A 26,701-nucleotide genomic window follows, 5' to 3' on the forward strand; every position below is an offset into this window, starting at 1 on the left:
AGGCAGACTCTTCTTTTTTATGGGGGTATATGCAAAGTTTATAACCTCCATATACATAAACAGCCTTTTAGAATAATTCCTAGCCTGTCGGAGAACAGCAAGTGCCTGGTGAGAATTTCCCAGCACTGAGTCCTGAAATAAATAAATTGGTACAGATACAGAAAGGGCTGTGGGAGTGAGCAACATGATGAACTGTCAACGGGGTTGGAGATGAGTCACGTCGCCTTTCATTCTGTCGACACACATTGTAGAGTTCCCTTTCTCTTTCTGTACCCCCACCCACCACTTCATACGCCTTTCTGACACAGACAGGTCAGAGTCACAGTCACGGCTCAACTGATCATTGTTTTAGAATCTCTCCCCCCTCTATGTGTCAGTCCCCCTCCTACTGCTCCTCACCACCATGCATGTGGCCATTGGGACAGAGAGGTGACAGTGAGGTGAGAACAGGGTCGTGTTGAAGGGGAGTGAGAGGAGCAGACACTTTCAGGCCTTAACACTGTCTGTTTCCCAAATAGCGCCCTATTCCCTATATAGTACACTACTTTTGACTAGGGCCTATAGGCAATACCACATGGTAATATCTCATTATGTAAACACACAGAAGAACCTCTGAGGCCAAGCGCCTTCATCAGTCAGCCATTAGAATTCATCCAGAGGACAAAACAGGGTGTGCTCTTTTAAAAAATCATAACACTCTTACACAATAATGACCTACAGTAGGATTACAACGGGGGATTTTAATAACCTGGACGTCCTGATTCATATTCATGGAGGAGAACATTGCCTGGCGTACAGAAAGAGAAGCAGGGGACAGGAAAAAGAGGAAATTTCTGCCTGGTGCACTTCATTGAGAATTCTGCATGCAGGAGTTTAACTCACAATCGAGATGGAGGCCCCAGGCAAAGTCTTAACCTCCAGTTTTCAAAGGAAATAAATAGAAAAACAGGGAACGTTTCCGCCGCATTGGCCGTAATAGATTTTTCTCTCTCTCTCTATAGGCTAACTGCTGGCCACTGTCCGTATGCCTAAGGGATTCAGCCCCAATTAAGTTGCACAGAGGACAATTGATATTCTATGTCACTTCAGACTACAAAACATTTTGGGAGTAATCAATGACAGTGTCCAAATGAGAGAAAATCTCTTCATTTTCAACGCATGGAATCTGCCATTAAAACTTCTGTTGTTTTAACAAACTCTTCATACTTCCCTTCCCACACTGCAGCTTCCCCAAAGAGCACTAATTAATCAAGTTAATACCTCTGCAATTAATAAGTCACACACCACAGAGGGAGAGAGAGACGAGACGGCTGAAGATTTTTTTCTCCTGTCGGTCACAAGGCTTTACATACGCAGGCAGTGTCAAGCCATCAGGAGGGAGCGGGCTGTGGACGGGGTTAGCCATTCGCTGTCGACAGGGCAAGCCATTGTCATGGAAATTTGAGATTTTGTGACAGGGACAATTAATTTCCGCTGACTTGCGGAGGGCCTTGAGAGGGCCGACCTTGTGACCCCCTGTGTCTCAGAGTCTCTACGGGCTGAGCAGTAGCAGGAGGAGTACAAGGAGGACAGACTGAGCTTGAGTCAGCTCCTCTGTCAGCCCCAGCCTTCATCACACACACAGACACTACAGGCAGAACTAGAGCGCTGGGTCACACCTCTCCCTTCCTCTCTCCTCTCCTAGTACCACAGCCTAACAACAGGATAAAGCTCCTTAACCCAACAGGAGGCTAATGCATAGTCTGGATGACTCTAGTGAAGGTCAAGGGAACTAGTGAATCAGCAATGCAAATACTGGTTAGCCTACTTTACAATGAGATAGTGAGTATGTTTACATGCACACTAATAATTTGATATTAAACCGATTATGGCAGTAGGCTGCGTATGAAAATAGTCATGTAAACACCTTACTATGCTCATCTTAAAAATCAGCAAAAGGCCAAAATCGAAGTAAGCATTCCGCGATTAAAACACCTGCTTTTCTGAGCAATCTTTCTAATTATTAGGATATGTAAACAGCTTAATCAGGTTCCAGCAGTGTATTAGATCCTCGTAAGTGCCAGCACCGGTAGCCAAGCCTCTCTTATGCGCGAGTGAAGTGAGTTCGGAAAAACTGAAAGTAGGTATCTTAGAAATATTTTTCACAAACAAACTTTATATGTCCAAACTCAGAATCAAAAAGGCTTCTCCAAAATAACATGGTCACAGTGGTAGAACATTCATTTTGATTGGCGATTTTCTGCATTTATCTAAAGTCCTATCAGGTAGCCTGATTTCAGATGTGTCCATGTAAACCCGATTATTAGGGAAATAGTTTTTCTTCCAAAGCATGTAAATATTTAAAAAAAACTATTATAATAAATCAGACTAACCACAATAATGGCATTACTGTGTGCATGTAACCTATAAAGTCTACTTTACAATGTGAGGGGAGTGTCAAGGAACTGGTTAGTCTATATAGTGTCCATACACTCTTCAATGTGAGGGGGCATAAGGATTCAAGAACGAACAATAACAGCGCTATACTGAGGCTTGGTGACACCAGGCCCTGGAGAGGTGCAGCGTAGATGAGAGAGAGCAGCAGAACCAGGGCTAGATCACAGAGAGCAGCAGAACCAGGGCTAGATCACAGAGAGCAGCAGAACCAGGGCTAGATCACAGAGAGCAGCAGAACCAGGGCTAGATCACAGAGAGCAGCAGAACCAGGGCTAGATCACAGAGAGCAGCAGAACCAGGGCTAGATCACAGAGAGCAGCAGAACCAGGGCTAGATCACAGAGAGCAGCAGAACCAGGGCTAGATCACAGAGAGCAGCAGAACCAGGGCTAGATCACAGAGAGCAGCAGAACCAGGGCTAGATCACAGAGAGCAGCAGAAACAGGGCTAGATCACAGAGAGCAGCAGAACCAGGGCTAGATCACAGAGAGCCAGGAGCAACACTACTAAAGCCCAGCCAGCCACTGAGCCAATCACCACAGCAATGCCTCAACATTCTCCACGTACACAAAAAGGGTAGGGATTTAGCCACAAATAGAGGTTTCCAGTCGAGTGTTGCTGTTGTATTATTTATCTAGGCCTATAATTGGAACAACATTCCCCATGTCCCCTTCCGTTTGCTAAGGTAGGAGATTTCCTCAAATGCTCTTTGACCAAAGCCTGTCTATACCCCAAAGCCATCTATCCATTCTCCAACACCTCACTCCTTCACCTGACCTGAGTCCTTTAGTCAATCCTGAGCTTTTGTACCATTCTCTCTCCCAGCCCCATCCTCCCTCCCCCTCTCCCTCTCTCCCACCCCCTCTCTCTCTCCCAGCCCCATCCTCCCTCCCCCTCTCTCTCCCAGCCCCATCCTCCCTCCCCCTCTCTATCCCAGCCCCATTCTCCCTCCCCCAGCCCCATCCTCCCTCCCCATCCTCCCTCCCCTCTCTATCCCAGCCCCATTCTCCCTCCCCCAGCCCCATCCTCCCTCCCCCAGCCCCATCCTCCCTCCCCCTCTCCCAGCCCCATTCTCCCTCCCCCTCTCCCTCGCCCAGCCCCATCCTCCCTCCCCCTCTCCCTCTCTCCCAGCCCCATCCTCCCTCCCCCTCTCCCTCTCTCCCAGCCCCATCCTCCCTCCCCCTCTCTATCCCAGCCCCATTCTCCCTCCCCCAGCCCCATCCTCCCTCCCCCAGCCCCATTCTCCCTCCCCCTCTCCCTCGCCCAGCCCCATCCTCCCTCCCCCTCTCTCTCCCAGCCCCATCCTCCCTCCCCCTCTCCCTCTCTCCCAGCCCCATCCTCCCTCCCCCTCTCTATCCCAGCCCCATTCTCCTCCCCCAGCCCCATCCTCCCTCCCCCAGCCCCATTCTCCCTCCCCCTCTCCCTCGCCCAGCCCCATCCTCCCTCCCCCTCTCTCTCCCAGCCCCATCCTCCCTCCCCTCTCCCTCAGCCCCATCCTCCCTCTCTCCCAGCCCCATCCTCCCTCCGCCTCCCCCATCCTCCCTCCCCCTCTCTCCCAGCCCCCTCCTCCCTCCCCTCTCTCCCAGCCCCCTCCTCCCTCCCCCTCTCCCTCTCTCCCAGCCCCATCCTCCCTCCCCCTCCCCCTCTCTCCCAGCCCCATCCTCCCTCCCCCCTCTCTCCCAGCCCCATCCTCCCTCCGCCTCTCCCCCATCCTCCGTCCCCCTCTCCCTCTCTCCCAGCCCCATCCTCCCTCCCCCTCTCCCCCCTCTCCCTCTCTCCCAGCCCCATCCTCCCTCCCCCTCTCTCCCAGCCCCATCCTCCCTCCCCTCTCTCCCAGCCCCATCCTCCCTCCCCCTCTCCCTCTCTCCCAGCCCCATCCTCCCTCTCTCCCAGCCCCATCCTCCCTCCGCCTCTCCCCCATCCTCCCTCCCCTCTCCCCCATCCCCCTCTCTCCCAGCCCCATCCTCCCTCCCCCTCTCCCTCTCTCCCAGCCCCATCCTCCCTCCCCCCTCTCCCTCTCTCCCAGCCCCATCCTCCCTCCCCCCTCTCCCTCTCTCCCAGCCCCATCCTCCCTCCCCCCTCTCCCTCTCTCCCAGCCCCATCCTCCCTCCCCCTCTCCCTCTCTCCCAGCCCCATCCTCCCTCCCCCCCTCTCTCTCCCAGCCCCATCCTCCCTCCCCCTCTCCCTCTCTCCCAGCCCCATCCTCTCTCCCTCTCTCCCAGCCCCATCCTCCCTCTCTCCCAGCCCCATCCTCCCTCTCTCCCAGCCCCATCCTCCCTCCCCCTCTCCCCCATCCTCCCTCCCTCTCTCCCAGCCCCATCCTCCCTCCCCTCTCCCTCTCTCCCAGCCCCATCCTCCCTCCCCCTCTCCCTCCCCCAGTCCCAACCTCCCTCCCTCCCAGCCAATCCTCCCTCCCTCTCTCTCTAGACCCATCCTCCCTCCCCCTCTCCCAGCCCCATCCTACTTCCCCCCTCACTCCCAGCCCCATCCTACTTCCACCCCTCTCTCAGCCCCATCCTACTTCCACCCTCTCTCAGCCCCATTCTCCCTCCCCCTCTCCCAGCCCAATTCCCTCTCCCCTCACCCTCTCCCAGCCCCATTCTCCCTCCCCTCACCCAGCCCCATTCTCCCTCCCCTCACCCTCTCCCAGCCCCATTCTCCCTCCCCCAGCCCCATTCTCCCCCCCCTCACCCTCTCCCAGCCCCATTCTCCCTCCCCATCCTCCCTCACCCAGCCCCAACCTCCCTCACCCAGCCCCATCCTCCCTCACCCAGCCCCATCCTCCCTCACCCAGCCCCATCCTCCCTCACCCAGCCCCATCCTCCCTCACCCAGCCCCATCCTCCCTCCCTCCCAGCCAATCCTCCCTCCCCCCTCTCCAGACCCCCCTCCCAGCCCCAACATCCCTCCCTCCCAGCCAATCCTACCTCCCTCCCAGCCAATCCTCCCTCCCTCGCTCTCTCCAGCCCCTCCTCCCGCCCCTTCTCTCTCCCAGCCCCATCCTACTTCCCCCCCTCTCTCAGCCCCATCCTCCCTCACCCAGCCCCAACCTCCCTCCCTCCCACTCTCTCTCCAGCCCCTCCTCCCGCCCCCTTCTCTCTCCCAGCCCCATCCTACTTCCCCCCTCTCTCAGCCCCATCCTCCCTCCCCCTCCCAGCCCCATCCTCCCTCCCCCTCCCAACCCCATCCTCCCTCCCCTCCCAACCCCATCCTCCCTCCCCCTCTCTCCTCCCAGCCCCATCCTCCCTCCACCTCTCTCTCTCACTCTCTCTCTCTCTCTCTCTCTCCCTCCCAATAAGCTGAAATTACAAGTACACATATTACTTGACTTATCTGAGAGCAATCACTTCATTACCAAGCTGAATGAATGGAGCCCCTCTTCTCTTCATAAATGTGACTTCACATAAAGCATATACCTAGGTAGGGAGAGGGCCGCAGAGGACACCTACTATGGTGATGATTAATGAAAGGGAGAACATCAGAACACAGTAGGGTGCATCCCAAATGACACCCTATTCCCTATATAGTGCACTACTTTTGACCAGGTCCCATAGGGACTAGGGTGCAATTGGGCCCTGGCCAAAAGTAGCGCACTATGTAGGGAACAGGGTCTCATTTGACACAAACAAGCTAGGATTCTGCTTTAAAAATAAGCTCGGGATCCAGCAACACAGTCAATTAATGAGTCGCTCTGAGTTAACATCATGACTGCCAACCAAGAGAAGAGAATCCTTGACAAGGTTCCAGTATTCCTCTAGTGACTAAGATGCTGCTTTCAAAGACGTGATCCCTTGCATTCCATATTGTCTTTGTTTGTCCTTGAATATTCTTGCTTTGAATCAAGTCAACAAAGAAAAGCAATATTTTAGACTGTTTGATGTACATGTGTTTGTCTAATTAAAAAAGTATGTTTGTACAGTTGAAGTCGGAAGTTTACATACACCTTAGACAAATATTTAAACTCAGATTTTCACAATTCCTGACATTTAATCAGAGTAAGAATTCCCTGAATTAGGTCAGTTAGGATCACCACTTTATTTTAAGAATGTGAAATGTCAGAATAATAGTAGAGAGAATGATTTCTTTCATATTTTATTTATTTCATCACATTCCCAGTGGGTCAGAAGTTTACATACACTCAATTAGTATTTGGTAGCATTACATCAATTGTTTAACTTGGGTCAAATGTTTTCGGTAGCCTTCCACAAGATGTTGGGTGAATTTTGGCCCATTCCTCCTGACAGAGCTGATGTAACTGAGTCAGGTTTGTAGGCCTCCATGCTCGCACACGCTTTTTCAGTTTTGCCCCACAAATGTTCTATAGGATTGAGGTCAGGGCTTTGTGATGGCCACTCCAATACCTTGACTTTGTTGTCTTTAAGCCATTTTGCCACAACTTTGGAAGTATGCTTGTGGTCATTGTCCATTTGGAAGACCCATTTGCGACCAAGCTTTAACTTCCTGACTGATGTCTTGAGATGTTGCTTCAATATATATCCACATTTTTCCTTCCTCATGATGCCATCTATGTTGTGAAGTGCACCAGTTCCTCCTGCAGCATAGCACCCTCACAGCATGCTGCTGCCACCCCTGTGCTTCACGGTTGGGATGGTGTTCTTCGGCTTGCAAGCAACCCCCTTTTTCCTCCAAACATAACAAGGGTCATTATGGCCAAACAGTTATATTTTTGTTTCATCAGACCAGAGGACATTTCTCCAAAAAGTACGATCTTTGTCCCCATGTGCAGTTGCAAACCGTAGTCTTGCTTTTTTATGGCGGTTTTGGAGCAGTGGCTTCTTCCTTGCTGAGCGGCCTTTCAGGTTATGTCGATATAGGACTTGTTTTACTGTGGATATAGATACTTTTGTACCCGTTTCCTCCAGCGTCTTCACAAGGTCCTTTGCTGTTGTTCTGGGATTGATTTGCACTTTTCACACCAAAGTACATTCATCTCTAAGAGACAGAACGCGGCTCCTTCCTGAGCGGTATGACAGCTGCGTGGTCCCATGGTGTTTATACTCGCGTACTATTGATTGTACAGATGAACGTGGTACCTTCAGGCGTTTGGAAATTGCTCCCAAGGATGAACCAGACTTGTGGAGGTCTACAGTGTTTTTTCTGAGGTCTTGGATGATTTCTTTTGATTTTCCCATGATGTCAAGCAAAGAGGCACTGAGTTTGAAGGTAGGCCTTGAAATACATCCACAGGTACACCTCCAATTGACTCAAATTATGTCAATTAGCCTATCATAAGCTTCTAAAGCCATGACATCATTTTCTGGAATTTTCCAAGCTGTTTAAAGGCACAACTTAGTGTATGTAAACTTCTGACCCACTGGAGTTGTGATACAGTGAATCATAAATGAAATAATCTGTCTGTAAACAATTGTTGGAAAAATGACTTGTGTCATGCAAAGTAGATGTCCTAACCGACTTGCCAAAACTATATAGTTTGTTAACAAGACATTTGTGGAGTGGTTGAAAAATGAGTTTTAAATGACTCCAACCTAAAAGTGTATGTAAACTTCCGACTTCAACTGTATGTGTGCGTGCGCGTAACAAACCTTGTCTCCGTGTCCGAGGTTCTCCGTCTTGATGTCAGCCAGGGTCTTCCAGTTGGTGTTCCCTCCTCCTCCTCCACCTGTCCTCGCCTCCGTCAGAGACTGGCCATCCATAGAGTGGCCCTCCTTGTCATACCTGGACGGACAGACACACCTTTGGTCAACATGTCACTGCAGAAACAACTCCATCAATCACAATAGAAGAGAAGACAAAGAAGTAAAGTGTAATACATAGAGGCGTCTTGTAGCCCACTGCCCTGTAGCCCACTGCCCTGTAGCCCACTGCCCTGTAGCCCAGTGCCTTGTCGACCACTGTCTTGTAGCCCAGTGCCTTGTCGACCACTGTCTTGTCGACCACTGTCTTGTCGACCACTGTCTTGTAGCCCAGTGCCTTGTCGACCACTGCCTTGTAGCCCAGTGCCTTGTCGACCACTGCCTTGTAGCCCAGTGCCTTGTCGACCACTGCCTTGTCGACCACTGCCTTGTCGACCACTGCCTTGTAGCCCAGTGCCTTGTCGACCACTGTCTTGTAGCCCAGTGCCTTGTCGACCACTGTCTTGTAGCCCAGTGCCTTGTCGACCACTGTCTTGTAGCCCAGTGCCTTGTCGACCACTGCCTTGTAGCCCAGTGCCTTGTCGACCACTGCCTTGTAGCCCAGTGCCTTGTCGACCACTGCCTTGTAGCCCAGTGCCTTGTCGACCACTGCCTTGTAGCCCAGTGCCTTGTAGCCCAGTGCCTTGTAGCCCAGTGCCTTGTAGCCCAGTGCCTTGTCGACCACTGTCTTGTAGCCCAGTGCCTTGTCGACCACTGTCTTGTAGCCCAGTGCCTTGTCGACCACTGTCTTGTAGCCCAGTGCCTTGTCGACCACTGTCTTGTAGCCCAGTGCCTTGTCGACCACTGTCTTGTAGCCCAGTGCCTTGTCGACCACTGTCTTGTAGCCCAGTGCCTTGTCGACCACTGTCTTGTAGCCCAGTGCCTTGTCGACCACTGTCTTGTAGCCCAGTGCCTTGTCGACCACTGTCTTGTAGCCCAGTGCCTTGTCGACCACTGTCTTGTAGCCCAGTGCCTTGTCGACCACTGTCTTGTAGCCCAGTGCCTTGTCGACCACTGTCTTGTAGCCCAGTGCCTTGTCGACCACTGTCTTGTAGCCCAGTGCCTTGTCGACCACTGTCTTGTAGCCCAGTGCCTTGTCGACCACTGTCTTGTAGCCCAGTGCCTTGTCGACCACTGTCTTGTAGCCCAGTGCCTTGTCGACCACTGTCTTGTAGCCCAGTGCCTTGTCGACCACTGTCTTGTAGCCCAGTGCCTTGTCGACCACTGTCTTGTAGCCCAGTGCCTTGTCGACCACTGTCTTGTAGCCCAGTGCCTTGTCGACCACTGTCTTGTAGCCCAGTGCCTTGTCGACCACTGTCTTGTAGCCCAGTGCCTTGTCGACCACTGTCTTGTAGCCCAGTGCCTTGTCGACCACTGTCTTGTAGCCTAGTGCCTTGTAGCCTAGTCGACCACTGTCTTGTAGCCTAGTCGACCACTGTCTTGTAGCCTAGTCGACCACTGTCTTGTAGCCTAGTCGACCACTGTCTTGTAGCCTAGTCGACCACTGTCTTGTAGCCTAGTCGACCACTGTCTTGTAGCCTAGTCGACCACTGTCTTGTAGCCTAGTCGACCACTGTCTTGTAGCCGTGCCTAGTCGACCACTGTCTTGTAGCCGTGCCTAGTCGACCACTGTCTTGTAGCCGTGCCTTGTCGACCACTGTCTTGTAGCCGTGCCTTGTCGACCACTGTCTTGTAGCCGTGCCTTGTCGACCACTGTCTTGTAGCCGTGCCTTGTCGACCACTGTCTTGTAGCCCAGTGACTTGTCTGTTGTCTACCAGTAGTGGTTTAATAAAACCCATCCTGGCCAACATAGCCATCCCTGTTTGACAAAGCTGAGCTAGGTTGCATCCTAAAAAGGGCACCCTATTTCTTAAATAGTGCACTAAATAAGGAATATGGTGCCATTTGGGACACAGAAATAGTCTGTGCTGAGAGCCAAGCAGGCTGAGTGGCAGAGAGAGTGGCTGTGAAATGAATCAACAGCAGTGATTGGGGAATCAGAAACCAATTTTTACTCAGCGTTACCTCCAGGTGATTCACACAAGACAAGGGGGAAGGAGAGAAGAGAGGGATGGAGAGTAGGGACAGGGGACAGGGAGGAGAGCAGGGGAGAGGGGGAAAACTAAAAAGCACTCAGGTTGGAATGGTGCAAGAGATCAATAGAGCTGACTAATCTATTGCTAGGAGTTATTGTGTAGTGCTTCGGGGGGGGCTGTAAATACAGGGAGTGGACCTTGCGCTTAGAAGCATGACTAATTGAAAATATCCCCATTAATGGCCTGCGAGCATGTGGCCCGGCCACTATGGCCTCTGCCAATTTCCCCTCCCACCCCTCCACCGAAAAATGTGTGTAATTCTTTCCTGTGGCACCTATTCCCTCATCTCTGTACTAGCATCCCTACTTTGTTATAATTCTACTGGTGTTTGTACTGATAGGGGGTCTGAACAAAAACACCTGGCTGATGATGCATTAAAAACAACATCAACCTAGTTCTGAAATCCACCAGAAAATACTTTTCTGATTACCAACAACTCCTTTCATGAAGCTGCTGGTGTTTCGCCAAGAGAAATAGGCTGGAATAGAATGAAAGGAATGAAACATTTATGGTGTTTTCAGATCCAGACAGGGCTGACTTAATGTACATCTGATTTCTCAAGACGTTATATTTGACAGTTACAAATAATGAACAAAATGCTAAGCAAGATACCCAGGAGACTATGTAAGGCAGACTGTAAAGGCAGACAGGCTACAACAGGCAGGGTACAGTAAGTCAGTGGGCTTGATGAAGGAGATAAAAGGAGGACAAATTAGAACTGGCAGAAGATGTGCAACAGTGGACTGACAGACAGGCAGCAGGCAGGGAGATGCTCCGAGCGTGGATGAAGTGAGACTAACCGACGAAGAGAGAGACAACATCGACAAGAAGAAGAGAAGGGAAAATAACAGATTCATGTGCATAGCATGCTACCCCGTCACACGTCACGACGAGCCATACGGCCAAGGGCAGGACAGGACGGCAGGGAGACATGACAGAGAGCATGTGACAGAGGGAAGGAGAAAGAGCAGCTATGCATGACAGGAACCCTTCTGTAAGCACTGTTCTGTTCGTTCCCTGCCTCCAGCTATGGCTCTCGTGGTGGGTTTCTGACTGGCAGACAACATACAACAAATATGATTAGTCATCCATGAGATCAGCTCAAGCATTCACTCACTGTAGTTGTGAAGTTGAATGATGCAGTACATGGGGTAATCATCAATGTCAACAGGGATGTAAATATGACCATGTATTCTATTCCAACATAACATTTCCAAATTGTCTGAAAGGTTTTTAATTTCACAAAAGGACAGATTAAGCATGCGCCAGGCGGGAACTAAGCGGGGATAACAAGAGAAAGAGGGAATATGAGGAGAGACCAAGTAGCATTGCCACATAGTTAAGCAACTTGTTTAATTAAAAACATATTAATAGTTATGTTGGAGCACTGAGCAGAATCTAGGCAGAACTACTGAACAGCAACAGCACACGTCCAGCTTCCAGTGTGTGAGCGAGGGAGAGGAGAGCAATCAAAAGGTTCTTGAAATCACTAACTGGTGCGCTGTTTCATTAGCAGAGGGTCCGCACTCAAAAAGTTTTGACTATTTAATTCATTGGAGGCAACAAGTGCAAAGGACAAATATATTTTCGCTGTGAGCAGAGCAGCTCCACTAGTGGGTAGCAGTGTGTCCACATCCCAAGTGGCACCCTATATAGTGCACTATTTTTGACCAGGGCCCATAGGACTCTGGTCAAAAGTAGTGGACTGTAAAGGGAATAGGGTGCCATTTGGGACGCATCCTGTCTGTCTGTAGTGTTAAGGGAGATCAGATGACTCAGTGAAGAGGACTGCAGGAGAACACCACCGAACAGAAAGAGTGAGAGTGGCCAAGTGTCACTAAGTGAGCAACGGCAATAGGAATGAGGACAACAAGAGGAAAGGAACAAGACGATATGTCAGGAAGGCAAAGAATTACAAGAAGATGGGAGTGACAGACAGACAGCTGTCCAGTCAGATAGGAGAGAGAGAGTGGACAGGAGCCACTCCAGATGTGTCTGTGATGCCATCTAACGGACAAAGGCTGCTACTGTATGCACCGGAGGATCAGTAGGGAAACATTTCACGTTAAGGTTTGCTTATGACACAAAGTAGAACAAAATTTGAGAAACAAAATTAGATTTTATCTAAATCCTCCCAAATAGCAACTGAGCAGTCAAGGCATTTTCAGGGTATGTTACTTGATACTGAGGAAGAGCAGGGTAATTGACTAGACTAAGCTATAATTAAGTAGATGTGGTTTATGATAAGGTAAATAAATTATCGTTAGGCATCTTTCAAATGCCTAAATAATGAGGGCACCAAATGAGCATGTACCAAAGTTGCAGAAAGCAGAGGAAAAAAACAGCACCAGTTGAGTAAGGAACACTTTCATTAATCTAGCTAAATTTATCTTTAAGCATTTCAATTATGCAATAGAGAGGGGCTAAGACAGTGCCCTAAATTACTGCAGCACCACAGGAATCGCATTTGATGCTCTCCATAAAGACAAATCCATGTCTTTCATGCACAATAGCTCATATTCCCAGTTCTCCCCAAAAAAGAACAGATTTCATGGCAATCTGTAGAAGTCTATTTCAAAGACAAGGGAATCATATAATATATATTATTATGGAGCTCAGAACCAAATCAAGGCTCAAGATAATTGCTGCGTAGTGCAGCATTCTTGTTTGAGGAAATTAAACACTTTCTCTCCATAAGATAAATTAGTTTGACATTAAAAGGGAGAGTGGCGTTGTTTCAGTCCAGCACACACAGGAATAGGCTAAGCAGAACCACTGATCCACTGCATGGGTTTCAGTCAACAGCTTACCCAGGGTAGGATAGATACTTACGGAAATCCCAAGAGTCTGCAGCAAAATGTATCAAATTAAGACACCTACACTTTGCAAAACTGTTTTTTTCCAAGAGCATGGCTCTTACAAAAGGCTTACAGAGCTTGCCTTAGTTCTTCAGTTGTAAAAAGCTCTGGGTTTTCTATGCTTGCAAGATTAATACATTCACATAAAAGGCCTCTTCATTTGTGGAAAGATCGGTTGCATCCCAAATGGAATCCTATTCCCTATTGAGTGCACTACTTTCGACTAGAGCCCTATGGGGCACTATATATGGAACAGGGTGAAATTTAGGATGCAGACTGCTGAAAGCATGGCTCTCTGATGATCAACATCCTTCTCTCCTGAGTACTGAAAGTATTCAACAAGCACTGATGTGCTAGGCCTAAATCACTAAATCATTCACTACTAACCTAGTTTTAAATCAACATATTGCTCCGTACTACTTGAAAAGCAAAAATACATTTCTGTTCTCAGTACAACATTTTACTTCCTTACAATATGTGAGAGTCTATTCCATCCTTAGACCGTAACCATCATGTAGGGCTGGGAATTGCCAGGGACCTCACGATATGATTGCGATATGTATTGCGATTCTCACGATTCTATATTGCAATTCAATACTGCGATTTTTTTTGCAATTTGAGGTCCCAAATATATTGCTCACTATATGTCTGCTGCAGAGAGACAAGAGAGCATGAGAAAATTAGTTTTGATCAGTTAGCTAAATAAAAAAAAAGTGCTAAAAATATGTTGGCTCACTATTTAAAAAAAGATGGAGAACAAACTACGAAGTTTTGGTGCAGGTACAGCTGACTAGCGGTAGCTAACACTACCTACAGTAGCAACAAATAAAAACGATACTTTGAGTCAATGGATATACAGTGGGGAGAACAAGTATTTGATAACCTGCAAAATCGGCAGTGTTTCCTACTTACAAAGCATGTAGAGGTCTGTAATTTTTATCATAGGTACACTTCAACTGTGAGAGACGGAATCTAAAACAAAAATCCAGAAAATCACATTGTTTGATTTTTAAGTAATTCATTTGCATTTTATTGCATGACATAAGTATTTGATCCATCAGAAAAGCAGAACTTAATATTTGGTACAGAAACCTTTGTTTGCAATTACAGAGATCATACGTTTCCTGTAGGTTTTGACCAGGTTTGCACACACTGCAGCAGGGATTTTGGCCCACTCCTCCATACAGACCTTCTCCAGATCCTTCAGGTTTCGGGGCTGTCGCTGGGCAATACGGACTTTCAGCTCCCTCCAAACATTTTCTATTGGGTTCAGGTCTGGAGACTGGCTAGGCCACTCCAGGACCTTGAGATGCTTCTTACGGAGCCACTCCTTAGTTGTCCTGGCTGTGTGTTTCGGGTCGTTGTCATGCTGGAAGACCCAGCAACGACCCATCTTCAATGCTCTTACTGAGGGAAGGAGGTTGTTGGCCAAGATCTCGCGATACATGGCCCCATCCATCCTCCCCTCAATACGGTGCAGTCGTCCTGTCCCCTTTGCAGAAAAGCATCCCCAAAGAATGATGTTTCCACCTCCATGCTTCACGGTTGGGATGGTGTTCTTGGGGTTGTACTCATCCTTCTTCCTCCAAACACGGCGAGTGGAGTTTAGACCAAAAAGCTCTATTTTTGTCTCATCAGACCACATGACCTTCTCCCATTCCTCCTCTGGATCATCCAGATGGTCATTGGCAAACTTCAGACAGGCCTGGACATGCGCTGGCTTGAGCAGGGGGGACCTTGCGTGCGCTGCAGGATTTTAATCCATGACGGCGTAGTGTGTTACTAATGGTTTTCTTTGAGACTGTGGTCCCAGCTCTCTTCAGGTCATTGACCAGGTCCTGCCGTGTAGTTCTGGGCTGATCCCTCACCTTCCTCATGATCATTGATGCCCCACGAGGTGAGATCTTGCATGGAGCCCCAGACCGAGGATGATTGACCGTCATCTTGAACTTCTTCCATTTTCTAATAATTGCGCCAACAGTTGTGGCCTTCTCACCAAGCTGCTTGCCTATTGTCCTGTAGCCCATCCCAGCCTTGTGCAGGTCTACAATTTTATCCCCGATGTCCTTACACAGCTCTCTGGTCTTGGCCATTGTGGAGAGGTTGGAGTCTGTTTGATTGAGTGTGTGGACAGGTGTCTTTTATACAGGTAACGAGTTCAAACAGGTGCAGTTAATACAGGTAATGAGTGGAGAACAGGAGGGCTTCTTAAAGAAAAACTAACAGGTCTGTGAGAGCCGGAATTCTTACTGGTTGGTAGGTGATCAAATACTTTTGTCATGCAATAAAATGCAAATTAATTACTTAAAAATCATACAATGTGATTTTCTGGATTTTTGTTTTAGATTCCATCTCTCACAGTTGAAGTGTACCTATGATAAAAATTACAGACCTCTACATGCTTTGTAAGTAGGAAAACCTGCAAAATCGTCAGTGTATCAAATACTTGTTCTCCCCACTGTATACTTAACAAAAATATAAAATGTAACATTCAACAATTTTTAAGATTTTACTGAGTTACAGTTCATAGAAGGAAATCAGTCAATAAGTGGGTGGGCCTGGGAGGGCATAGCCCCACCCATTGGGGAGCCAGGCCCAACCAATCAGAATTACTTTTTCCACACAAAAGGGCTTTATTACAGGCTGAAATACTACTCAGCACCCCCACCTCAGACAATGTGGAGGTCCTGGGCTGGCGCGGTTACACATGGTCTGCGTTTGTGAGGCCGGTTGGATGTACTGCCAAATTCTCTAAAACGATGTTAGAGGCGGCTTATGGTCGTGGAATGAACATTACATTCTCTGGCAACAGCTCTGTTTGACATTCCTGTAGTCAGTATGCCAATTGCACGCTCCCTCAAAACCTGAGACATTGTGTTGTGTGACAAAACTGCACATTTTAGAGTGGCCTTTTATTGTCCCCAGCACAAGGTGCACTTGTGTAATGATCATGCTGTTTAATCAGCTTCTTGATATACCACACCTGTCAGCAGGATGGATTATCTTGGCAAAGGAGAAATACTCACTAACAGGGATGTAAACAAAGTTGTGCACAAAAGCTTTTTGTGCATATGAAAATTTAAAAATGGGACCAATACTTTACATGTTGCGTATATATTTTTGTTCAATATAATATTGTCCAAAAACAATATCATAACATGTAGCCTAATGTGCTGGTTGGGTCACTGCCACACGCAGTACAGAAGTGTTATATAGGACTTAGTCCACCACTGTCTGAGAGACTAATGGCTGAGGTCAGGACTCATATCAGCAACCTCTGAACTGTTCGCTTAATTGATGGATGCCTGCGAACCTGCAGTGGCCCACTGGTCCTTGAGGACCTGCATCATCCCACGGCAGCTAGGCTCTGCACTGGAAAACACAACACAGGCTCCTTATCTCTGGCTGTCCATGTGAGAAGTGACTGGAGTGTCTACATCCCAAATGTCACTCTATTCCCTATGCAGTACACTACCTTTCGACCAGGGCCCATAAGGTTCTGGTCAAAAGTAGTGCACTATATAGGGAATAGGGTGACATTTGAGACACATCCGAGAAAGTGAAGGAAGCTCAGAGGGCAGGAAGTGGAACACCTGCGTTGTTGAAGTGAGCAGGCGGAAACATTGGAGATCCTGCGAAGTCTCTCCACTACATCCACATCATTATCCAATGCCATATTGGTAAACAAGCTATACAATTTAATGCAAAATGCTTGAGACAAGCTACCACTCAGACAATGGTAGAGAATTATCTTGAATAGGAAGCATGTAATACTACTACCACATTATGTTTGGGGAATAACCTCTTTGTAAATGGCCAAATATCATTCAAATACTCAACTAGTCCTAATTCTGTATAGCTCAGTCCATTAATGGTTTGTAGAACAGGGTGTTTAGCATATTATAAAAACAAATATTACAGACCAAAACCGTTTCCAAGAAATGTCAGATACAGTGACCCGACAACAACCTTTCAAAGGGTAGTCGTGAGGGAGAGATAAAGCTGTGATCAGAAATCGCCACAGCCCAGACACCCAGTGAAGTAGCAGATATCAGCATATTTTGTTGACTTGCCACCCCTCTCTCCCTCCCGCTATGTAGTCACATTTCACTGCTCTCATTATGCAGATCAAGCCTTCTGATCCGCTCAAAAATAATTACAGCGGCCCAACGTTTTTTCAAGGCACAGGGAAGTGGAATTTGAGTACGTCAAGACACACAAGACGTGCCAAAATATAAATTGGAATTGTTATTGGGTCTCCTTCCCTTTCATTCCTCAGCCTCCTTTCATCTTATTTCCCTGTGGAGTGTGGGGCCGGTGTTGCTGTTGGAAGGTAAATAAAATAGCACATTGGGTGAGAATCGATTGAATCTCCACTTTTGAGACATTTTGCCTTCAATGTCTGACTGGGAGGCCAGGCCTGGTCTGTTGTGTTGTCTGCTGTCAGAGTGGAGCAGGAGGGGAGAAGGAGGTGGTGGAGAGGAGGGAATGTAGAAGATGGAGGGACAGATCAATCAAGGTGCCAGAGAGCTGAGGTGAAGGTTAAATAGGAGCAATGGCTGTCCCTTCAGTCCCTGTGAACACCCCACCTCCTCCATCAATCCCCCCTTCCTTCCACCATATACATTTAGCCGACTGCCTTTCCAACCCTGCTTCTACCCATTGAATTACAAGATTCCAATTTTATGCTTCTACCCGGCCATTGACAAGACACGGCTTTGACATCACCTTAAAAAATGAAACTGCTGCCTAGCTTCCCAACTAGATATGGGATTGGAAAAGGAGAGTATTTATTTTGGGATATGGAACACAGTGAATAACATTATTTAGGTAATGAATAACGGGAATTGTCAAGAGAACGCAAAGAAAAGATTAAAGCATGAGTCATAGTAAAGGTTTTCCCATTGTTTTGCTGGAGCAGCCAATAGGGGGTCTTCAAGGGATAACACAGGGGCTTGTTCCTCTGTGATAGTGTCTGCCATGTGGATGTGCTACCAACTACCTCTTTCCCTAAATAACTACTCTCACATACAAATTAACTAACTGGGCCTATATTCACTATGTATTTGTTCCAATAAAATATAGGCTTTAGGGTTACTTCCAAATATTTTTTCAATTTAGTCATTGTCATTAATATGAAATAAAATATTTATGTTCTGCCCCGTCAACGTGATTAAAACACAAATGCTCCCATCACCACAATCAAAGACACATTTGTTCACGTCACTTCTGGTCTCGAATGCACCCGTTATTTGTGGCATCTTTTGAAGGGCAGATTAGAAGAAGAACAAATGCATTTTCTTCAGATTAAGAATGATTTGCATTCATATGTAAAGCTTCATTGAAGTAACCCCCCTACATCTTCACTAATGAAGGTAGGCTAATCTTGATGATACAAGCCGGAGCACGCACCCTCTCAGAGTTTGGGGATCTGATATTTAACATTCAAATTCCTTTAAACCCTTTAGAATTTTCTCAACAGTGGAGCAGAGGATGTGAGAGAGTCGCGGCAGGTCTTCTAAACAAAAATATGACCCAATAGTGGATCCATACATACCCAGGCTGTTCTTACATTAACGTCATTTAGCAGACGCTCTTATCCAGAGCGACTTACAGTTAGTGAATACATATTTTTTTATACTGGCCCCCCGTGGGAATCGAACCCACAACCCTGGCGTTGCAAACGCCATGCTCTATCAACTAAGTTACATCCCTGCCGGCCATTCCCTCCCCTACCCTGGACGACGCTGGGCCAATTGTGCGCCGCCCATGAGTCTCCCGGTCGCGGCCGGCTGCGACAGAGCCTGGATTCGAACCAGGATCTAGTGGCACAGTTAGCACTGCGATGCAGTGCCTTAGACCACTGCGCCACTCAGGACACCTACCTTCTTGTATAACACACAGTCACAGAGGCCTTTAGCACCTAAAGCTATTTGGCACAAGATGAGAGACACTTACCAGCCCCGCAGCTTGTATGCCTCAGGGATGTCGGGGTTGATCATGACGGTGCTGCTGAACGAAGCAGACAGAGATCTGCCCCCATAGTCCGACAGCTTGGCCCCTTTGATGGCCAAGATGGGCTGCCCAGAGCCATCAAAGTTCTCTGCCTGCAAATAGAACAGGTAGGTTGACTGAGGATACCAACGATATACACTTTATGTGCAAAACTACACAAATTAGTGGATTTGGCTATTTCAGCAACACCCATTGCTGACAGGTGTATAAAATTGAGCACACAGCCATGCAATCTCCATAAACAAACATTGGCAGTAGAATGGCTTTACCGAAGAGCTCAGTGACTTTCAATGTGGCACCGTCATAGGATGCCACCTTTTCAACAAGTCAGTTCGTCAAACTTTCTGCCCTGGTCAACTGTAAGTGCTGTTACTGTGAAGTGGAAACGTCTAGGAGCAACAACGCTCAGCCGAGAAGTGGTAGGCCACACAAGCTCACAGAACAGGACCGCTGAATGCTGAAGCGTGTAAAAATCGTCTGTCCTCGGGTGCAACACTCACTACTGAGTTCCAAACTGCCTCTGGAAGCTACGTCAGCACAATAATTGTTTGTCGGGAGCTTCATGAAATGGGTTTCCATGGCCGAGCTGCCGCATACAAGCCTAAGATCACCATGCACAATGCCAAGGGTTGGCTGGAGTGGTGTAAAGCTCGCCACCATTGGACGCTAGAGCAGTGAAAACGTGATCTCTGGAGTTATGAATCACGCATCACCATCTAGCAGTCCGACGGACGAATCTGGGTTTGGAGGATGCCAGGAGAACGCTACCTGTCCCAATGCATAGTGCCAACTGTAAAGTTTGGTGGGGGAAGAATAATGGTCTGGGGATGTTTTTCATGGTTCGGGCTAGGCCCCTTAGTTCCAGTGAAGGGGAATCTTAACGTTACAGCATACAATGACATTCTAGATGATTCTGTGCTTCCAACTATGTTGCAACAGTTTGGGGAAGGCCCTTTCCTGTTTTAGCATGACAATGCCCCCGTGCACAAAGCAAGCTCGAGTGAGGTCGGGCACTGATGTTGGGCAATTAGGCCTGGCTCGCAGTAGGCATTCCAATTCATCCCAAAGGTGTTTGGTGTGGAAGAACTTGACTGGCCTGCACAGAGCCCTGAACTCAACCCCATCGAACACCTTTGGGATGAATTAGAATTCCTACTGCGAGCCAGGCCTAATGTTTGACGAGCAGGTGTCCACATACATTTGGCCATGTACTGTATCTGCACTGGGGGAGAAGAAAAAAGTGGAAAAAATATTCATGCAATTCTGTATTTACTAAAGCTTATTGCTCTTTATAAACGATACGTTGTGTACCTCTGCAAGTCCCCCTGGATAGGGGATATCTGCAGAACAAACAATGAGGGAACATTGTGCTGTAGCTTGCCAGAATGAAAGAAATGGTGGCAAACTAAGCATAGCCCTACTGAGCCACGTATAAAATCAACTGCAGGAGCTGGGTTCCTTCATCACACTGTGACAGGGTATTCTCGGGGACTTCAACAACATCAGCTTCTATTAAAAACAGAGAGAGAGAGCCCACTGCTCAAATTTCCTCTCCCTCTTCAAACTGCTTCATTTCCAACCACAGGGAGGCACACCGCTCTCAACACCTTTTCAATTAGGAGAGAGAGGTGTACTGTACCCTGCCTGGGGCACTGGCTGACAGGACACAGGACACCCAAACGTAATGCAGGTGTGTACAGCACATAATGAAGGTGCTACAGCATGTCACCCAGCATGAGAGAAACTGAGTTTCATCCTCTCTTTATCCAGCAGGACTGTCCCCTTGTGTCCAGACGCATATAGACAGTCTATATGGCTGTGCTGGTGTCTGTCTCCCAGTCCTCACCTCCTCTCCCCACAGGGTGACCTCCACCAGTTTACCAGACTGGTCCATCAGGTTGAGCGTCCTCTTGGAGACCTCACGGTTGTTCTTGGTGGTGAGGCGGGTCACGTCGGTCACGCTCTTACACACTCCAATCACATCTGGAAAACACACATGGTCACTTCATTAGCACAGTAGACTATAAGCAGCATTACTGTGGAGAACCTTGAGTGACCTAGGAGAATCAGACACGTGATCAATATTTATAATATGTATATGTGGAAATGTCCATCGATAGTTGAAGTTATTTTCAACACAGGTGACATCATGAGCACAGTAGACTATGGTTGTGTTTGAGATCGAATTCCACTAATTTGCATGCGGACCCTGCAGACTAACTGATCTAAAAATCACTTTACGTCCTAAATAATTATCCTCACGGGGCAGCAGGTAGCCTAGCGGTTAAGAGCATTGGGCCAGTAACCGAAAGGTCGCTGGTTTGATAGCCCGAGCCGACTGGTTGAAAAATCTGTCGATGTGCCCTTGAGCAAGGCACTTAACCCTAATTGCTCCTGTAAGTCACTCTGGATGAGAGCTAAAATTTTAATAATTATTTATTTATAGATCAGTCAGTGTGATGCTCTCTAACACAGCCTCTCATCAGTCTCTCCCAGCCTGACGGATGTAGGCTATACTTTGTTTATATTATCACTGTCTGAAGAAAACCTTGAGACTCCATTTTTTATATGAATGAAAGCAGTCAACCTACCTTTATGTAGTCTAAACAGTTCCGTTTTTTTTTTTATTTCCTGAAAAGGTTCCGTTTTGGAACTTGGGAGGATTGTTTGCACTGGGATGGACTACTAGTCCCTGAAAAGACCTTGACCAACTATCTATGGAATAAGTCACAGAGACAAACACCCATTCCCATTATAAATAAGTCACACATTTCCACATATACATACAGTATTATAAATATTGATAATGTGCGTGAGTCATTAAAGGTCCCATAGTTCTCCACAACACATTCACTCAGGGGAAATCAGGCACTCAATATTATCCTGTTCAGATCAAGTATGAGGTCACTGCCTACCCATCATCTCCTGGTCACATGGCACATGCACTACTAATGTTTATCATGAAGTATGTATAGGAATGGAAAAATAAAATAAAACAACATGGATGTTGCTGCTAATGTAATTTATCCTGAGTACAGATTCATGTTAACCTGCTTCTATCAAGGGGAGCTGATGCGTAGCCATTTATCCCTGCAAGGGGGCCAAAGCTAATGAGACGTATCAGCGACATTACAGTTGTATAGCTGCATCCCAAATGGTACCCTATAACAGTGCACCACTTTTGACCAGGGCCCTCTGATCAAAAGTAGTGCACTATTTAGGGAATAGGGTGTCATTTGGGAGCAACAGACTCTCTGCCATCTTGAAACCCTTTCTTCCAGTCTTTGTTAGGTTACAACTCATTTAAGCATGATTAAGAAGATGTCTTCAACATCACGGGGCTGGCTGGGCTGACGCCTGCTGGTCCTGAAGACAAATGACTCCCCAGCTACACTACAAGCTGCACTGAGTCTATTACCATCATACAACTGGGAATAAGTACCAAATGGCATCCTATTCCCTACATAGTGCACTACTTTTAACCGGAGCATATAGGCCCTGGTCAAAAGGAGTGCACTATATAGGGAATAGAGTGCCATTTGGGACGCTGACTATGGCTTTTTATTACCGACCCATTTTACCAGTGAGTGTTTTCACCCTCCTCACCGGGCTCAGCCATAGGGCCCAAAGTCAATCTGTGCCACAGGCCATTACTGTCATCAGCATTATTCATGACTTTTGTCTCTCCTCTTATAATTACCTCAACCTCCCCAGTGCAGCCCGCTGCTGCCGTAGCATCCATCTCCCCTACGCTGCCCTACCACTCGATTGAAGCTATCCCTATGATAGGATAATAATAAAGTACGTCTGTTATTAATGACGGTGTATCACGCCACGCCAGCCCTGCCTGGACCACCCATCCCTTTCGCTCCTTTCTTGCTACACCTGTGCCTTACCCAAAATGGTGTCCTTTTCTCGGGCCTCCAGGTCGGCGATGGAGACGAAGTTGCACTGCACCATGGGTACGTCCTGGGTGTCCTCACAGGGGATGATGGTGGACTCTCCATTCAGGGTCATCTCATAGTCATTCTTCAGGGACGAGTACTGCTTGTTGGCAATCTTCAGGGATCCCTTGGAGATGTAGAACACCTGGACAGGGATCAAATAAGGTTCAAAGCTAAAATAGATTTGTGCACAGGATTCATTTCACCTGAATACTGATGTAGGAGCTAAATAAAGCCTGGCAGAGGATCTGAAGCTTATGATCATGTTGCTACTGTCCTGAGACTCATTTTGGAGAGAATCATTCGTCTCAGATTTGTATCATTCTATCAAATCATATTATATCCAATTCAGCACTTTGTACACATCAAATATTGGCAATAGCACATTGAGATTGATTACTCAGTTGACCCAAATCTACCAAAGTGACAGACATATGGTGGATAAGCATCATTAATAGGAGGCAGTTCATCTCACCTTGCCAGTCTCAATGATGCTGTAGAACTTGTCCACCTCCTGGGTAAAGGCAGTCACTCTGATCTCTCCCTGCATCAACAACACAGTCAGCTACAGACTAGCTCCACACGATCCAACACGGCAACATGAGAAAATGCAAACAAAAAGGGTTACTCACACTCTCATCCACAATCTCCATGGAGAACAGCTTGCCGTCCCCACGAGAGTTGCTCCAGGTGCGGATGCCACTCTTGTTGGTGACACGGGCTCGGATGGTCCACCTGACAGAAAATAACCAATGTTTATGTAGTTGTTGGATGGATCTCTAGTCCTTGAAAAGACCTTGACCAACTATCGATGGAATAAATCACACAAACATATCCCCACATACAAATCAGCCTGTCATTATTCAGTTCTATGACTAAAGAGTATGGTACAACAGGATTATCATGACTCAAGAGTAAATATTTGGGCAAGAGATCATGTTGTTGTTTGAGATGGTCATCAAAGTGATAGGGTGCCTTTTGGGATGCAGTATATACCCTATATATTGCACTAAGAAGTACACTACATAGGGAATATGGTGCCATGTGGGAAGCAACCATAGACGGGTATAAGAAGACCACTCACTTTGACTGGTAGGGGTTGAGGCTGGCGATGGGCACGACTTTGGAGGATCCCCCAGGAGTGCTGGGCATGGCAGACGGAGGCATGGCCTTCTTCCCCCCAAACTCTCTGCTGGGACCTTTGTTCATGGAGCCTTATGATAGATAGGGAAATGAAAAAGAGAACAGAGGAGTTATTGGTGCATATAGAGAGCAGTGATAGAGAGGCAAACTCAAAAGAATAGACATCCATAATTCATCAGGGCTGAATTACAAAAACCTAATTTCTTTGGATCGCAACTCCTTGATCACTGTAATTATCTCACTTCATGAGAGTAGTCTCGCATCACAGAAAAACTTAATCAGGAAGAGTAGTGGATTTATTGCGGTAGATTTGGGATAGTAGGAGAGAGGAGTGTGTGAGTCAGATGTTGTTTCTGTGAGCGAGATGATGATTCACATATCACAGACTCAAAGCAGACAGAAGTGTGAAATAACAAACCAAAGCTGCTCTTCCCACAGGAGATTGGTGCATGAGGCCTGACTTTGAGGTTTCTCTGTTCGGACAAGCACTAGCTGCACATTTGATTTGTGTGCCTCTCACACTGTGGATTACAGCTCAAAGCGTCCACTTTGCCAACCTCTGCATTTCTAGAAATTAAGCCCCCAGATCCAGCAGCACAGCCACACAACTGAACAATAATAACTGTGCTGATGAGGAGGATGGAGCTCACCATCACTACTTCAATTCCCTGACACCAGATTAGTGGGATGAATACCTACGACCCTGACCATAAGATATAAGCTCATGAAGCCGTAGATTGGGCTAAGAGTTCATCTGTCACGGTTCACAAAATGCCTTTCAATACTGTAGGTTAGCACTAAGAAACCTTTCCTTTAGCCCTGCATATTTTCATGAAATAACTGGGTAAACACTTGTACTGTGAAATGATTAGAAATAGTTATTCAGAGAGATGGGTTATGAGATGATTAACATGAATTTAATTACCTGCACCCTTTTCCTCTTAGACCTATTTAGGGAGCATTTGTAACAAATAAATGCAAAATTCAAGTAGAATAACTAAATATGTATATTTTGGAATCAATGTCAGTAGCATATTATTATTGATAATTAGGCTACCCATCACGTACCATCTCTCATCATGGCATGATTATCATTTTATTTCAGTACTAATTATAACCAAGTGCTTACCTAATTACTTGATGAAAAGGGAACTGTCGAAGGAGCTGAAACCCATTAATCAATAGTACTGTATATTCAGATCATATCCAATTCAAAACCAGATTTACAGTCTGACTGACGAGCACATCTGGACTACTGGAAATAATAACCAGTGTGAAGTACAGATAGTTCACCAGCAGCATGTCTGTTTTATAGCTTTTCTCCAAGACTGATTTTACTGTCTTATTTGCAACAAAGAGGAGACCGAATATAGACCTAGTATTTTGTGCTTAACAGCATCACGTGTCAACTACCATCTTAGTAAGAGAAGTATAACGTTACAGATGACTGCATATACCCAAGAGGCAAATGTTTATTAGCTAACTGTTCTGACAAAAACAGTAGCAGTGTCATATGTTCTGTAGATCTGAGGATTTCAACCAACATTTGTCAGTTTTAGATAAATGCTGACATCTACTGGAAACTGCAAGGAAATAACCTATATTGAAGTGTTTAGTAACCTAAACCACTATAAATAAATGTATACACTACAGGTCAAAAGTTTTAGAACACCTACTCATTCAAGGGTTTTTCTTTATTTTTTAAAACTATTTTCTACACTGTAGAATAATAGTGAAGACATCAAAAACTATGAAATAACACATATGGAATCATGTAGTAACCAACAAAGTGTTCATCAAATCAAAATATATTTTATATTTGAGATTCTTCAAAGTAGCCACCCTTTGCCTTGATGAAAGCTTTGCACACTCTTGGCATTCTCTCAACCAGCTTCATGAGGTAGTCACCTGGAATGCATTTAAATTAACAGGTGTGCGTTCTTAAACGTTAATTTATGGAATTTCTTTCCTTCTTAATGCGTTTGAGCCAATCAGTTGTGTTGTGACAAGGTATACAGAAGATAGCCCTATTTGGTAAAACACCAAGTCCATATTATGTTAAGAACAACTCAAATAAGCAAAGAGAAACGACAGTCCATCATTACTTTAAGACATGAAGGTCAGTCAATACGGAAAAGCGCTATGATGAAACTGGCTCTCATGAGGACCGCCACTGGAATGGAAGACCCGGAGTTACCTCTGCTGCAGAGGATAAATTCATTAGAGTTACCAGCCTCAGAAATTGCAGCCCAAATAAATGCTTCACAGAGTTCAAGTCACAGACATCTCAACATCAACTGTTCAAAGGGGACTACGTGAATCAGGCCTTCATGGTCAAATTTCTGCAAAGAAACTACTACTAAAGGACACCAATAAGAAGACTTGCTTGGGCCAAGAAACACGAGCAATGGACATTAGACCGGTGGAAATGTGTCCTTTGGTCTGGAGTCCAAATTGGAGATTTTTGGTTCCAACCGCCGTGTCTTTGTGAGACGCGGTGTGGGTGAACGGATGATCTCCGCATGTGTATTTCCCACCGTAAAGCATGGAGGAGGT

At 46.8% G+C, this 26,701-nt stretch overlaps 1 protein-coding gene across 3 annotated transcripts in view; it reads right to left on the bottom strand.

The window, feature by feature from the left end:
• LOC121559873 (replication protein A 70 kDa DNA-binding subunit-like) overlaps positions 1–26,701 on the bottom strand; it is a 62,384-nt gene that overhangs the window by 11,905 nt on the left and 23,778 nt on the right. For all 3 annotated transcript variants that reach the window (XM_041872951.2, XM_041872950.2, XM_041872945.2), the window contains 7 exons: positions 24,087–24,216; positions 23,635–23,737; positions 23,478–23,546; positions 22,955–23,147; positions 20,905–21,041; positions 19,002–19,150; positions 7,999–8,131 (listed from right to left, as the gene is read on the bottom strand). In XM_041872951.2, the coding sequence (XP_041728885.1) occupies positions 7,999–8,131; positions 19,002–19,150; positions 20,905–21,041; positions 22,955–23,147; positions 23,478–23,546; positions 23,635–23,737; positions 24,087–24,216 (914 nt within the window). The remainder of the gene's footprint in view (positions 1–7,998; positions 8,132–19,001; positions 19,151–20,904; positions 21,042–22,954; positions 23,148–23,477; positions 23,547–23,634; positions 23,738–24,086; positions 24,217–26,701) is intronic.

Source organism: Coregonus clupeaformis, chromosome 5, assembly GCF_020615455.1.
Source record: "Coregonus clupeaformis isolate EN_2021a chromosome 5, ASM2061545v1, whole genome shotgun sequence".
In the NCBI taxonomy this organism is placed as follows: Eukaryota; Metazoa; Chordata; class Actinopteri; order Salmoniformes; family Salmonidae; genus Coregonus; species Coregonus clupeaformis.